This window comes from Callorhinus ursinus, unplaced genomic scaffold, assembly GCF_003265705.2.
Source record: "Callorhinus ursinus isolate GAN/ISIS: 27379988/994484 unplaced genomic scaffold, GSC_fseal_2.0 scaffold4, whole genome shotgun sequence".
In the NCBI taxonomy this organism is placed as follows: Eukaryota; Metazoa; Chordata; class Mammalia; order Carnivora; family Otariidae; genus Callorhinus; species Callorhinus ursinus.
Window position 1 is genome coordinate 125,996,861 of NW_027397066.1, and position 13,742 is coordinate 126,010,602.

The 13,742-nt window shown below is 38.3% G+C and overlaps 1 protein-coding gene across 4 annotated transcripts in view; it reads right to left on the reverse strand.

Moving 5' to 3' along the window:
* The window catches only part of LRBA (LPS responsive beige-like anchor protein), a 742,782-nt gene that overhangs the window by 46,732 nt on the left and 682,308 nt on the right, over positions 1-13,742 (reverse strand). For 3 of the 4 annotated variants that reach the window (XM_073892352.1, XM_073892351.1, XM_025874295.2), the window contains 2 exons: positions 5,933-6,022; positions 1,643-1,835 (listed from right to left, as the gene is read on the reverse strand). In XM_073892352.1, the coding sequence (XP_073748453.1) occupies positions 1,643-1,835; positions 5,933-6,022 (283 nt within the window). The remainder of the gene's footprint in view (positions 1-1,642; positions 1,836-5,932; positions 6,023-13,742) is intronic. The other variant, XM_025874296.2, reaches the window with a different exon arrangement.

Here is a 13,742-nt window from a genome sequence, read left to right on the forward strand (position 1 = left end):
TACGCTCAACGAAAGACAGTGGCAGAGAGTAGCCAGGGCTTTCCAGCAGCTGAAAAGGTTTGTTTCCCCTCATACACGTTGTCACTCTGCTGTCACTGAAGAAGTTCTCAGAGCTGCCCCAAAGAGCCCCTGAGCACAGGCATCATTTGTGCTGGCCCTGATGCTGCACACACTGGTGCTTTCGCGGAGCTCTAGGAGTAAATGCACACTGACTAGGTAAATCCTCTAGTGGATTTGATAGCATACACCACCAGCATGTTTTTCCTCTAACGGAGTGTTATTACAGAATCCAAAAGTCACAGTTGTTAAATGATAATCTTTATTCCCAAACTAAGTCATCCGCATGCACATTTACCACTGCAAGGTAAGTTCACTTGAAGAAAAAGGAATACAAGGACCTAATAATAGAGACAGGGTATACCTGCCTCGATTTCTACCTTCTCTACTTTTTCTGCAATCTGTTCTCTAATCAAATACTCGCATTCATTTCCTTTCTAATAGCCAGGGAAATGGCCATATTTAATACATTCTGATACCAACCACGGACTCTTCAGGATGGCTACCTTACCGAGCAAAGCCAGTGCACCAAGTTTTGCTTGAATGTCAATTCAATTCTGTTCCATTCTAAGAGCTTTTGCATTTCAATTGGCATGAGGCCCTGTTCAAGAATGTATATTTTTTGCAACCAGTTCAGGTATTATAATGAGCAGTACTTTATGTACACTTTACAGATTTAGTGACAAGTTATCAGACTATTAAAATCTATCTCTTAAAATTTCCTACCTAAAACAATGGCTTGGAAAAAAGCCTATAATCCTCAGGACTTTAAAAGATTTTCCTTCTTAAAAACAGAATTTCTAACTAGGCCAAAAAGAACAGTGCTAGATCGAGATCCCAACATTCCGTTCTAATGAGAGGCAATAAATCATAGAGGGGTGATCATAAAATGTGAGTCAGAAAACTTGGGTTCAAACCTGGCTCTGCCACTGACTGGCCCATATGTGATACTGAACAAGGCAAGCTCCCTGGGGCTCAGTATCTTCCCTGGTAAAACATGGGGCTGGATTAGATGAACTCTCTGGTCTCCTCAAACTCTGGTTTATGATTCTAATGGTTATTTCGGTCTCATGCCTTAGTTACCCTAACTATTCAACACTTAAGGGGAAAACAGAATGTACTTATGGGTTTGTAATATTCTGGCTCTATAATTTAAGTGTTCTTTTTTTTCTGTCATCCATGACAAATACTATGATGTCATGCACAAAAAGGCACATTAAGTAGACAATCAAAAGTGTTGAGTACATGAATAAGTGGAAAAAAGGAGACCATCTGATAAATAAATACATACTATTTATGGACACAATATAGAATATTGTATTAAGATAGAGAAATAGTATTTATCTGCAAGAAATAAAGACAAACCACCAGATGCCAAAAAACAGTTTATGTTTTAACATTTGTATTCTATGCTTCAGAGGGGACTTCTTTAAGCCTTTCAAACTATTAAATATTTTGATTCAGACTAATGCTTGAAAATTGAAAAGTTTCATTGTTGAGATACAATATATTGAAGTAGATATTACAGTATCTTTCTACAGTATTCAGCAGGTACTATGCATCATAATGGTATTTCTTTACTTACCAGGAAGGCTGTGCCACTTGTTCACTGCAAATAGCCTGTTAGCAGTGACTGTGATTACAGCAGGAGTCGCCAGACCAGGCTGGGTGTTAGCTGCCACGTGAGTGACAGGGGAGTTGGAGGGAAACTTTAGGACCATGATAACATCCTGCTGGGCTTGGTCTGTGAACATCAATGGACTCTGCAGGAGGAGATACTGTTGAGTGGGCATGACAAGACCCAAATATACAAGAAGGAAAAGACAAAGAAAGACAAGAAAGAGAGAGGGTGCAGGAAAAGAAGAGGAAAGACTATGTTAACACAAGTTGCAACTGAGAGTGTGGTGAGCAGAAAGGTTTATAGAAACAGCAATTAGGATTGGCTTGTTTTTCACGTATGTCATTAGCTGAATGTTTTGGTGATTGAAGTAGAATAACATTAACAGAAACATTTAAAAAATCCATAGATTTTATTAGCTCCTTTCCCCACCCCACTCCCATGAAGGACTAAAGAAATGATTTGATTTAGATTCTAAATAGGCAAAGTACTGGGGATTGCCTTAAACCATTCCAATTGCTAGTATGTGTCAAGTACGAAAAATAAAAAAAAAAAGAATGAGGATAGGCAATAGGTACAAAAGGCAAGGTAACTTCCAAAGATCATCAAAAGTTGTGTTAGCACAAAGATTTTGACAACTAAATAAAGAGATAATTAAAACAAACATATTTATAAACAATAGTTATACAGCATGTATTATTACAATCGAGAAATAACTTACGAACGTAACATACAAACTTAATTATAAAGGTGTTTCAAAGCAATGCATAATTAAATGTACTTGTAAAAACAATATATTTATATAGTGTACCAAGTCATAAACACTGCCCTATTATAATGCAAATCCTGCTCTTTTCTGCTATGCCTAAGCATAAAGAGAAATACCTCTCTTGGTAAAAAAAAAAAAAAAAATAAATTAAAGCCCAAGACTTTTGATTTCTCCTTTGAAAAGCAGCAAGTAATTGAAAATGTTAAACAAAAAACACTGTTCTAATAACTAGCAACAAAATAAATCTTGAAGACTACTAAGGATTTAGAACATTCCTACAACTCATATGTCATAATCCAAGACATATATAATACCACTGTGATTTACCGGCTTTATTTATATGTTGTGGTAGTATGCTATCACAGTAATTGCACTGTGCATTTCCAGCAATCCTCTTCTACCATGTCTATTTTCTAATAGCTGATTAGTATCATTCACAATTGAAACACTTTGATGAAGTGCTTCTGGCTGCTTTCCTATTGCCATATTTCAAAACACCAGGTATATGTAAATGTGTAGGCACATATATTTAACACGTATTTATTCAGAACTGCTAATAAAAAATTAAATACATTTGCATTTTTATTATCAGTCCTTTTAAAAAAGTTATTAAGAGTACTTAGAAAAACATATTGCACTAAGAATTCCTATTTGCACTCTTTGCATAAAGGTGTAAATAAAGGCAACTAATAAGCTACCCAGACACCCTTCTGAGCAAGTGGCTAAAAGCCAATCAATATTATGAGTTAATCCTCCCTGGATGCTCATTCAATTAAAGGTGTCAGTAATGCCTCATCTGATGTGGCCTCAATTAAATCCAACTATCTGATGGTGTGAAAACACAGGGGGATACAGCAACAGCAGTGAGGCCAGACAAATAGGCAGCCTTCGTGGGCCTGCTAATTACTACACCTGGTGTATATTATGGCTCACGCACTTAACGCAGCACGAGGTGGCTTTAATTTCTGCTATATTTGTGTGTGGGGGGGTGGGGAGGCACTGAAGGTTGATGGGGGGAGCTCATGTAAATGGTAGTAAAAACAATAAACATTTGGGCCTTTGATTTTTAAAACCTCTATATCAATTAGTAATTTTTGTTACACAAAGAACCTTTTATACAGTTTTTAAGAAACTCTGTGGAATTGGGCAAAAATGAGAAACAATGAGCAACAACAAACACAATACCCTAACAAGCTAGTTTTGAAGAAGTCCTGGGAAAAGGAAATGAACATCGTTTCAGAATACCAAGCCTTATTTTTCAATTATGTAGTTTAAAAAAATAATATTTACTAAAGTCAATCTATAAACTCTGAGAAAGAGTATAACATACATCATAAAGTGTCACTGAAAGGAAGTTGATACTTATTTTTGAGCTTAACAGCTCATATTGTAAATACGATTAGACTGAAACTGAGTAATTCCAATGTTTATGCCCTTAAAAAAAAATACAGAAAAATGTGTAATGTGTAGGAAGAATGTCTCGTTTACATAGTGACTCTGGTGGGCCAACTCTCAGCCACATGGCAAGGACAAGCCACTTCCATGGAAAGCCGTAGACATCATATCCAGAACTGCCCACCGCATTTTTATAACAAGGTCTCCCTCCAGCCTGTTTCTACATACTCCATCTTGACTACTACTCCCAAGGCAGGCAAGCAGTGGGAAACTCTTGGGAGTTTCACCACATCCTTGGCTGAGAAGTATGGAATAGGGAGCACGAGACATAAGAGAAAGCACAGCGCAGCATACTGGGCTAGTCTACGGGGACGGCGACAGCGACAGCTGTAGATGAGCACAACGGGTAAAGCAGGGATGAGAGAAGCAAACCTTCCTCTAATCCTGGGTGCCTCAGGGAGCCGCATCTAAGGTAGAAGGGGAAACTACTAGCCAAATTTCATTCAGTTGTCCCAGATTAAGTGTACACTTGTTGACAACTCTGGTTTCTCTCCAACACACCTTTCTCTCCCACCCACATATATGTAACAGGAAAACACAATTTGCCCAAGTTTGGAAAGGAGTTCAGGGATTCAATTCAGAGGATAAAGATATTGGGAAAGCCTGTATCCCATCCTTCTATGACCATGTGCCTTCCTATCCTAGAAAGGTGAACTGCCTCAATGGATTCTTTGCCATGGAGAGAGGCTTGGCAGTAGGAGCTCCCTCCTTGCCCCAGTGACCAAGGCTGACCAGGTAAAAGTCAGTGGAGCAGTGGAGGTGAGTGTCCATGAGCCGCCATCATAATAGCCTGAGTCTCACTGACAAGCTCTTACTAAAATTATTTCCAAACCATAAACAGAAATCATTCTTACTATTTTTTATGGCATTATCTTACAGTGTTCTTGTTAAATGTTTGCTTTTTATATCATCTTCTGCTCAGTAAAGTTACCCTTTATGCTCATTTAAGTCTGATCTTACCTGTTTAAAAATGCTTAGGGGGAAATGTGATACAAATAATTTAAAAAATGCTTGTAGTTTATTGTGATGGCCAACTCATATAACTAGAACAAGAAGGGAAAAAAGGTCTGGAAGGAGAAAGATGACAAAGAGGGTGAAAGGGAAAAAGACACAAAGATGACGGCGAGATGGGAAAAGAAAGAAAAAAAGAAACAAAGAGCTAGAGGTGAAAGGGCCACATCTATATGTCTTGCTCTCTTTGCTCCTGTCTCCTTGCCATATTGGTCAAAATTCTACCATCTCCAACTCCTGATTCTGGGCTGGCCTCTGACTTGCTTTGACCAATAAAATATGGTATAAATGATGTTATGTGAGTTCAAGAGGAAGCTTCAAAAAGTCTTGCAGAAGTGTTCTCTTGGAACACTGTTCCTACTGTGAAAGTAGCTTGAACTGACTTCCTTGATGATGAAAGACCAAGTGGATAGAGGTTTAGCCACCTCAGCCCACCCCACAGCAGTGCGTGAGGGAGCCAAGGTGAAAAGAGCAGAAGAAATGCCCATCTAACCCTCAAAATCACGAGCAATAAAAATCACGGTAGTAAGCTTTGGGTGGTATGGTATACCAAACCATCTTTTCTTCTCACTGTGGTCCCTTATCCTCAGTAACAATATCCTACACATTAGGATTAGTTTTAAAATTCCCAAACTGAAAATCATATTGGGATGTAAAGAACAAACACAATAGCAAAACTAATCTAGAAACTCATAGAATCGAATTAGAAACCTCATCCATCCTATGTCTGAAGCCATTATCCTGCAGTGAGGATTATGTGACAATTATAAACCTTTTAATTCTGCAACACAAAACTGATGAACTGATGAGATCCTAGAGCACTGGAGCTATGTTTACCTTTCCAAAGACTCCAGAACAGCATGTAATAATATTTGGTGGTTGTTAGCAGGTTGACAAACATCGCATAAAAAGAACAGACTCAGATGTGGTAGAGAATCTCAAGTACAACAAAACACGGTTATGAATGTTGAGCATGGTCTCAGAGAGAGGCAAGAAATGAGAAGAGTGTAAGCAGCACTTACCATTTGCATAGCAGAGCCTCTGGGAGGATGGGGCTCTATGAGTAGTTGAGAAGGTGTCTGTCCAAAACTTCGAATTTGAGCTTCAACAGCCTGAAAAAGGCATGGGCAAGTTTGAGGGTTAAGAGGTGCTAATTATAGGCAGTAGAACCCACAACTGTCACCTGAAAATGTCATTCCATACTTCTGGCTTGTTTCATGTTGAAAATCAACTTTATGTTTTCACAGTGGGTCTAAGCACCTGGCAAGGGCATTGAGGGTGAGGTCATCCTTTAGTACTGTGTAAGCTTTCCTATAAAACCCTGCAAAACCTTCTCATCTTGCTCAGTGATATGAAACAGAAACCAGCTATTACAATCAGAAATTGTCCTTTTTGGCTTCATCTCTGTTTTCTTGCACTTTTTTTTCCCTGCTTGCATCACCCCTGATGACTACAGCTAATCTTTTACAAGTATAGAGAAAACCTATTGCTGCTTTGATTCTAGGGCCCATTTCATCCTGGGAAGTAGAAAGGAGGAAAAAAGAAACACAGCACCTGTGAAAATGGTTTGATGCCATTATTTTTGTCATAGGAAGAGCATTATTGTTGACAGTCTCTTTGAACCTAGGTGGCTAAACAATGAAGTAAAAGCCGTATGTTGCATCCAAGCATGAGACAGTTAAACCAGGGACTAACTAAACATAAGAAACATGTGCATGCCCTTTTTGAAAGATGTGTGCAGGCACCCTTTGCAAGGCACTCCCTTACCATGGATCTTCCTGTACACCTAGCACAGATGCTCACTTCCCAATCACCAATAACTCCTTTATCATGGGAAACTTCTAAATGCCAGATGCTATCACTGTGTGTAATTATTTTATTTGTTTACTTGTTTATGCCTTCCTCTTCCACTAAAATACAAGATCTATGAGAGCAAGGACCTGATCTATCTTCTTTACTGTCAGATCCTTAGATTGGATGAATGAATAAACAATACAGTATGTGTGAGGAGAGAAAAGGAAACACAGATATAGAAAGACTATTTCCACCCCCACAATAGTCAGGATTCTAACTTCCAGGTTAAATGAATGAGAAAACCTCTCAAATTCATAAGCGAATATATGTTCATCATGTTATTTTTTTTAATCCCTAAGACCACAGATCCTTAATTTTTATATGCTCTGCAAGACTGTAGGCAATTAATATATCATAAACAAGGAAATATAATCATTTTCTAGTATTAATTTCCTTTTTTTTATTTGTTGAGGATACCACTAGTAGTCCTTTACAATGAACCTTGTAAGAAACAATGATAGCAATTCATTCATTTATGCATTCAATAATCGTCAACTATGTATATAGCAGTATTAGGTCTTAATGTTTCTGCCCTTGAATGTATTCTCAGTATGGGAAGCAGGACAAATATACTCAGAAGGTTAAACAGCAGTTTGATGTAGTCAGGCCAATAAGTTTAAGGAGTACTCTATGACTTGCTTTAGGCAGAAAAGACTGGAAAACCCCTCTGTGAAAGCTGAGTGGTATGATGGCAGCAGCATGGGTTTTGAAATCAAACAGACCATGTTCAAATCCTGAATGCATACCACTTACAAGCTCTATTATGATCTAGGTAAATTATTTAATAGCCATCTCTAAGTTTCAATTTTCTCTCCTCTAAAATGCGGATAATTTAGTATCCAGCTCGTCATGCTATATTAAGAATTAAATGATATTTATGTAAAAAAACACCAAAGTGCTTAGTAGATTAGACATTCAATATGCAGTCAGCAAATATTCATTAAGGGTTGATAATAACAACAAATATTTATTTAGTACTTACTATTTACCAAGAACTTTTTGAAGTGCTTTACTATCTTGTATCAGTTAATCTTTAAACTATATGATGTGAGTCCAGGCGCCTGGGTGGCTCAGTCAATTAAGCATCTACTCTTGATTTCGGCTTTGGTGGTGATCTCAGGGTTGTGAGATCTAGCCCTGTGTGGGGCTCCGAGCTCAGTGGGAGTCTGCTTCTCTTGCTCTCCCTCTGCCCCTCCCCCTGCTCGCACACTCACACACGCACTCTCTCTCAAATAAATAAATCTTTACAAAAAATAGACTATGATGTGAGCCCTTTATTATATCCATCTATCTATAAAGAAAATAATGCACAAAGAACTTAAGTATCTTGCCCAAGGTCACACAGTAATCAAATGACAGGCTCAAAATTTGCACCTACACAGCATGATTCTAGAGCTCATGCTCTGAAGCTATCCTTTCTTCTTAACTGTTAGGTACTGTGGCAAGGCCTAGGGATAAGACTGAGCACAAAAAAAAGCATGAGTCTACAATTGAATGAATTAATAAGTTATCTCTATCTCTATCATCATCATCATCATCATCATCATCATCACAAAGCATGTTAAGACACAATTAGGAGAGTAGCATGGTTAGGTAAGTTTGGTTTTATATAGCAGGAGGTAAGGTTGGCCCTAGACTCTAGAAACAAGAAAAGGAGCCAAGAGGAACCAAGGAATGGAGCCTAGGATCATTTCAGAACTTTTAAGATTTTTTTTTGATGGGGTTAAATCAATTTATGATCAACATCAGGACAATCTTGAAGAAGAAAAAATATCACACAATGGGAGAACTTGAAGCCTAGAGGTAGTCACAAAGAAGGTGGGAGCACCGCTATTTCATGATATATGGATTTACGGACTGAGTTTATGAATGTGAATCTTAAATTTCTTTTAAGACCAGTTGGCAAAGCCAGCACCTTTACCCCTGACTGCTGCTTTTGGTGGTCCCTGCCCAACAGCCCACATGTCTTTCCCCTATTTAAATGCGGGGTGGGGGGAGATAACTTGCACACGTGGCCTGTGGCACTGACTTTGCCATTTTTCTGCTGTGTGATTTTGGGCAATTAGCTTAACCTCTGTTCCTCATCTACCAAATAGATACTAATAATGCCTAGTTCACAGAATTATCTGGAAAATTAAAAAATACCTGCAAAGTACTTAGTATAGTACTTAGCACATATAAGGCACTAAATAGAATGCTGCATTATTATTAGGTTTGGGACTCAGCGTGATCCCCATCTAACACAGCTAAAATAGGGAAGGAAAGGAAGAAATGTTTCAGGAGTGAATAATGATAATGATGAACACATTGTTTTAGGAAACTGAAATCTGGCTCTAGATTTCAAAATATACTGCAGGGCTAAGTACCCAGAAACAAAAGTATGTCTTCACAGGTTCAGAGACCAGTCCAAAAGAAAAGGGATTATATACCCCAACCCTATGGAAGCTGTGGTATTTGAAAGAAAGGGATAAATATTTATGGACTAAGGAAAAATCAACAGGTCTTGGAGAACGATGACTTTGAGCAATGAAGAAAGGACAGACTAATTCTTTTTCTTTTGAATTTGCATATTTTAGAGAGTAGTAAAGGAATGAACGGAATTTTTTTTTTAAAGATTTTATTTATTGTTGACAGAGATTGAGTGTACAAGCAGGGGAAGCAGCAGGCAGAGGGAGAGGGAAAAGCAGGCTCCCCGCTCAGCAGGGAGCCTGATGTGGGGCTCAATCCCAGGACCCTGGGATCATGACCTGAGCCGAAGGCAGACGCCCAACCGTCTGAGCCACCCAGGCGCCCCAGGAATGAATGGAAATTTAAGTTTCTTTTGGAGAACTAGTTTGCCATAAGAAAATATACTTTATGTGACATGTGAATCTGAAGTAGTAGCGATAGCCATCTACCCAGGCTGAGATATCCAATGAGCAAAAGAAAGCCCAAGATTGGTTCTGACATCAAAGATCAATATTGATTTAGGTGTAATTCAGAAAAGAGAAATGTTAAGTCAATGGTTTTAGATCCTTCTCTTTCCCTGTGTATATGTGTGTATTTTTAAGCAACAGAAATTACTTCCTTTTTCAAGTGAAATATAACATAAAACCCCAATATATCAAAAACGTAGGTATAGGGCTATCTACTTTAAAGGTGGACAAAGCCAAGCTTAATAAACTTCCTTAGCAGCTCCTGAGACAATTCTGAGAAATCTTAGGGCTCTGGCACACAGTCTGAAACTCACTGGTTAAGCTCCAGGAAGAAAATACATGAGACCCACGCAAAAAAGGACCCAGAGCTGAACCTTGGGAAATACTCTTATTTCATATAAGGAACTAATGAAGAAAGCAGAGGAAGGAGAAGGTAGGAGTCAAGGGGCAGGACGGAGTGATATGGAAGCTGTCAGGTGAGAGTTCCAAACACAGAATGGTCGGTACCATTAACTACGACAGAGAAACTAAGAATCATGACATTACAGCATACAAATCTTAATTATAGATATAAATTTAATGTAACCGGTCTTAATACTACATATCCCGCTTCACACTTTACATTGTTTTGAAGTGAAAAGAGTATGATGGGGTCAGACAACTTTCAAAAATACCAGTGTTCTCTCTTTGTTTTCTTAAAGGTTTATTTATTTTAGAGAGAGAAAGAGAGCGAGAGCATGAGCTGTGGGGCGGGGGGGGAGAAGCAGATTCCCTGCTGAGCATGGAGCCTGGTGTGGGGCTCAATTCCAGGAACCCGAGATCATGACCTGAGCCAAAACCAAGAGTCCGACACTCAACTGACTGAGGCACCCAGGTGCCCCTCTTTTTTTTTTTTTCTTTTAGAGTGAGAGACTCTTGAGTGCATGAGCAGGGGCAGAGCAAGAGGGCGAGAGAGAATCTTAAGCAGATTCCACGTCCAGCACAGAGCCCCAAGTGGGGCTCAATCTCACAACCTGAACAGAAATCAAGAGCTGGACGCTCAACTGACCGAGTCACCCAGGGGCCGCCACCAGTGTCTCTTTTTAACACTTTTTTCTAAAAAGTCTTAAAATTTTAGAATTTGCACATTAGTGACCTCTTTCAGGAAAAGGCTTTTCAAGTCATATAATGGTCTGAATATTCTCTCTCAATGACAGAATAAAAGTTGTATTATCCCACACAGGTTAAATAATAATTTTCTTTCCAAGTCCTCCCAACATCTAAAAAGACTACAGAACTCTTAGGCACAACTACTTTAATTCTTGACTAGCCTTTGAGTTTTGGTGATAAAAATACAATAGGAAGGGCTTTTTCAAATTTGAAAACTATGAAATAAGATTGTCAGGTAATGATTATAGTCTCAAATTCTTGTAGTCACACTTTATATCATCAACTGACAGTTCTAGATTCTTTTGTTTCTACAACTCACCTACCATTTTTCAGGCACCCTGATCTTGGAAGCAGTCTACACTGTTGATCACACCCTAGTTTCCTCACATTCTCTCTTCTGTGGCTTTCATGGCTTTACCCCAGCTTAGTTCTCTAACCTTCTTAATTCTCTGTCATTTGCTGACTTCTATTCTTTCTCATCCATAAATGAACTCATCACTGCAAGTTCTCCACACTCTGAATTTCTCCATCTACACTTTCTGCCCTAGAATTTTTTTCTGCTGTCATGATTTCAAATCTTTCTTCTATGGGAAAGATTTTCAAATCTAAAACCAGAGGATTACTGATTTCTATGAAGTGTCCATTTACACTGTTGCCTAGTGGCCATCTATGTATACTGCGTGTATGGTATGTCTCAGCACACAACACATCTAAAATCTGGGAAAACTGATTTTATTCTAGTATTCTCTAGTCAAGGGTTAGACTCCTATTTTGATTTTTCTTTTATGCTCAAATTCTTACTGATATTTTCAAAGTTTACCTCCTCCTTTCATATATAATCTGTCACTAGACCCAATCACTTTTTTTTATAAAGTTTCTCATATCCCTCACTCCTTTCTGAATTCAGGTCCCTTATAATTTCAGGTACTGAGGACTGCAATAGTCTCTCTCTCTTTTTTTAAAAGATTTTATTTATTTGACAGAGAGAGACACAGCGAGAGAGGGAACACAGCAGGGACAGTGGGAGGGGTAGAAGCAGGCTTCCCGCGGAGCGGGGAGCCTGATGTGGGGCTTGATCCCAGGACCCTGGGATCATGACCCGAGCCGAAGGCAGACGCTCAATGACTGAGACACCCAGGCGCCCCTGCAATAGTCTTTTTAGTTTAATTTCTTCATTAATTTCTTCCTTCAGTGTATCCTGCAGAATTGAATTTTCCCAAACTCCTTTTGCAATGTTCTCTTAATCAAATGATTTTAATTAATCTCCAGTAATTAAAAGGTAAAGGCCTAATGTCAGGCAATAAAGGTCTTCCCACATCTCTAACTTTTATTCCCTCATCCAATTCCCTCATACAGTGTTTTTTCAGTCATTTCTTACACAAATATAATCAGCTTTTTTTGCCTTACATTTGCTCTCATGTGATTGCCCCTTCTAGAATGATCACCTTCATCTTCAATTTTCTGAGTCCTACCCCTCTCTAGAAAACCCTCCTTGAGTTCCACTTTTTGGTGTACTATTTCCTAAATCTTACAGCCTGCTCATATTGCTGATTACACACTTGATTTAAGCTTCCTTGTAATGTTTTTTTGTAACTTTTAATAATTACTAGTCTGTCTCTGCAACTGTACTACAAAGGGTGAGAACATCATATATTTTAGTAGTGTGCAGCATGTACTTGCACATAGTATTCTTAGAACAAAAAAGTGTACTGATTGCCTATTATACATAGCAAGCCCACCCAGACCCTTATGCCTCATCCTGGTTTGTACTGGGGACAAAACCAAGCTTGAGAGAATAGCACAGTTCTTCACAAGGGCAAAATGTGGGGAAGGGGGAGAATGGGAAGTTAAGTGAAGGCTGATATAGCTGCTATTCCTAAGACCAGTCTTTCAGGGAAGGTCTGAAAGATGTCAGTGAAGACAATAATTCTCATTTCTTCACCCCAACATAGCTGAGGGATATGAAAACACTTCCGCGTCTCACTATACAGTGATTCTTAAGAGCCAAGTGAGAAACTCTGGGGGGATAGGCATGATTTGAAAAAGGCCCTTAAAGTAATTTTCTTTATCACTCTTTCTTCACCTTTCCTTTCAGCCTTATGTATAAAGCAATAGAAAATTTAGAGGCACAACTGAGGTTTGAAATCACAGGAAACACAGGTGTAAGATTCAGGGAAGTGGACTGGTAAAAGGGTAGTTTAATAAACTCTACAAATGCCTAAACTGTTTTTAAGAACTTTCCTTCATCTAGATAGTTTTGGTTCTGGATGATAAAAATTGATTATGTTAAATTTTTGTTATGGAATAAGACAATGAATCCCCATGTACCCATTAGTTAATTTCAATAATTATTAACATATCTGGCCTTAGGTTATGTTATAGGGGGCTCAGAAAATGCTAAAAAGATTCAATGAAAAATGAGACTGTTCCTGCTTTTAAGCAGTTTATTTTTTCACCTCTACTCTAAAATTATATTGAGAAAAAAAATATCCTATAATGACCAAAAATTATAAACATTAGCCAGCAGCCTTCATCTTTTTTCAAAGGAGTTAAATACACCTGGGCTTGCAAAGAGATGTTCAATCCTCATGTTGCAAATTTGATTATGTAACTTCGCTAGTTAAAATCCTTCCATCCAAATTCATTTCCATGGGGCGGCATCACTCATGAAGTTAGGTATGCAGACACTAGACTCGGACTGCTTAATTTAAAATCTTAGCTTTTTTACATATTAGCTAAGTGACTTTGGGCAAGATACTTAACCTTCTGTGCCTTAGTTTCCTCATCTAAAAATGGTGATAATAAAGTGGGTATTTTATTGGGTTTTTATGAAGATTAAATAAGAGAATATAAAACATTTAGAACAATTCTTGACACAAAACAAGCTTGCAATCAGTGTTTGATATTATTATTA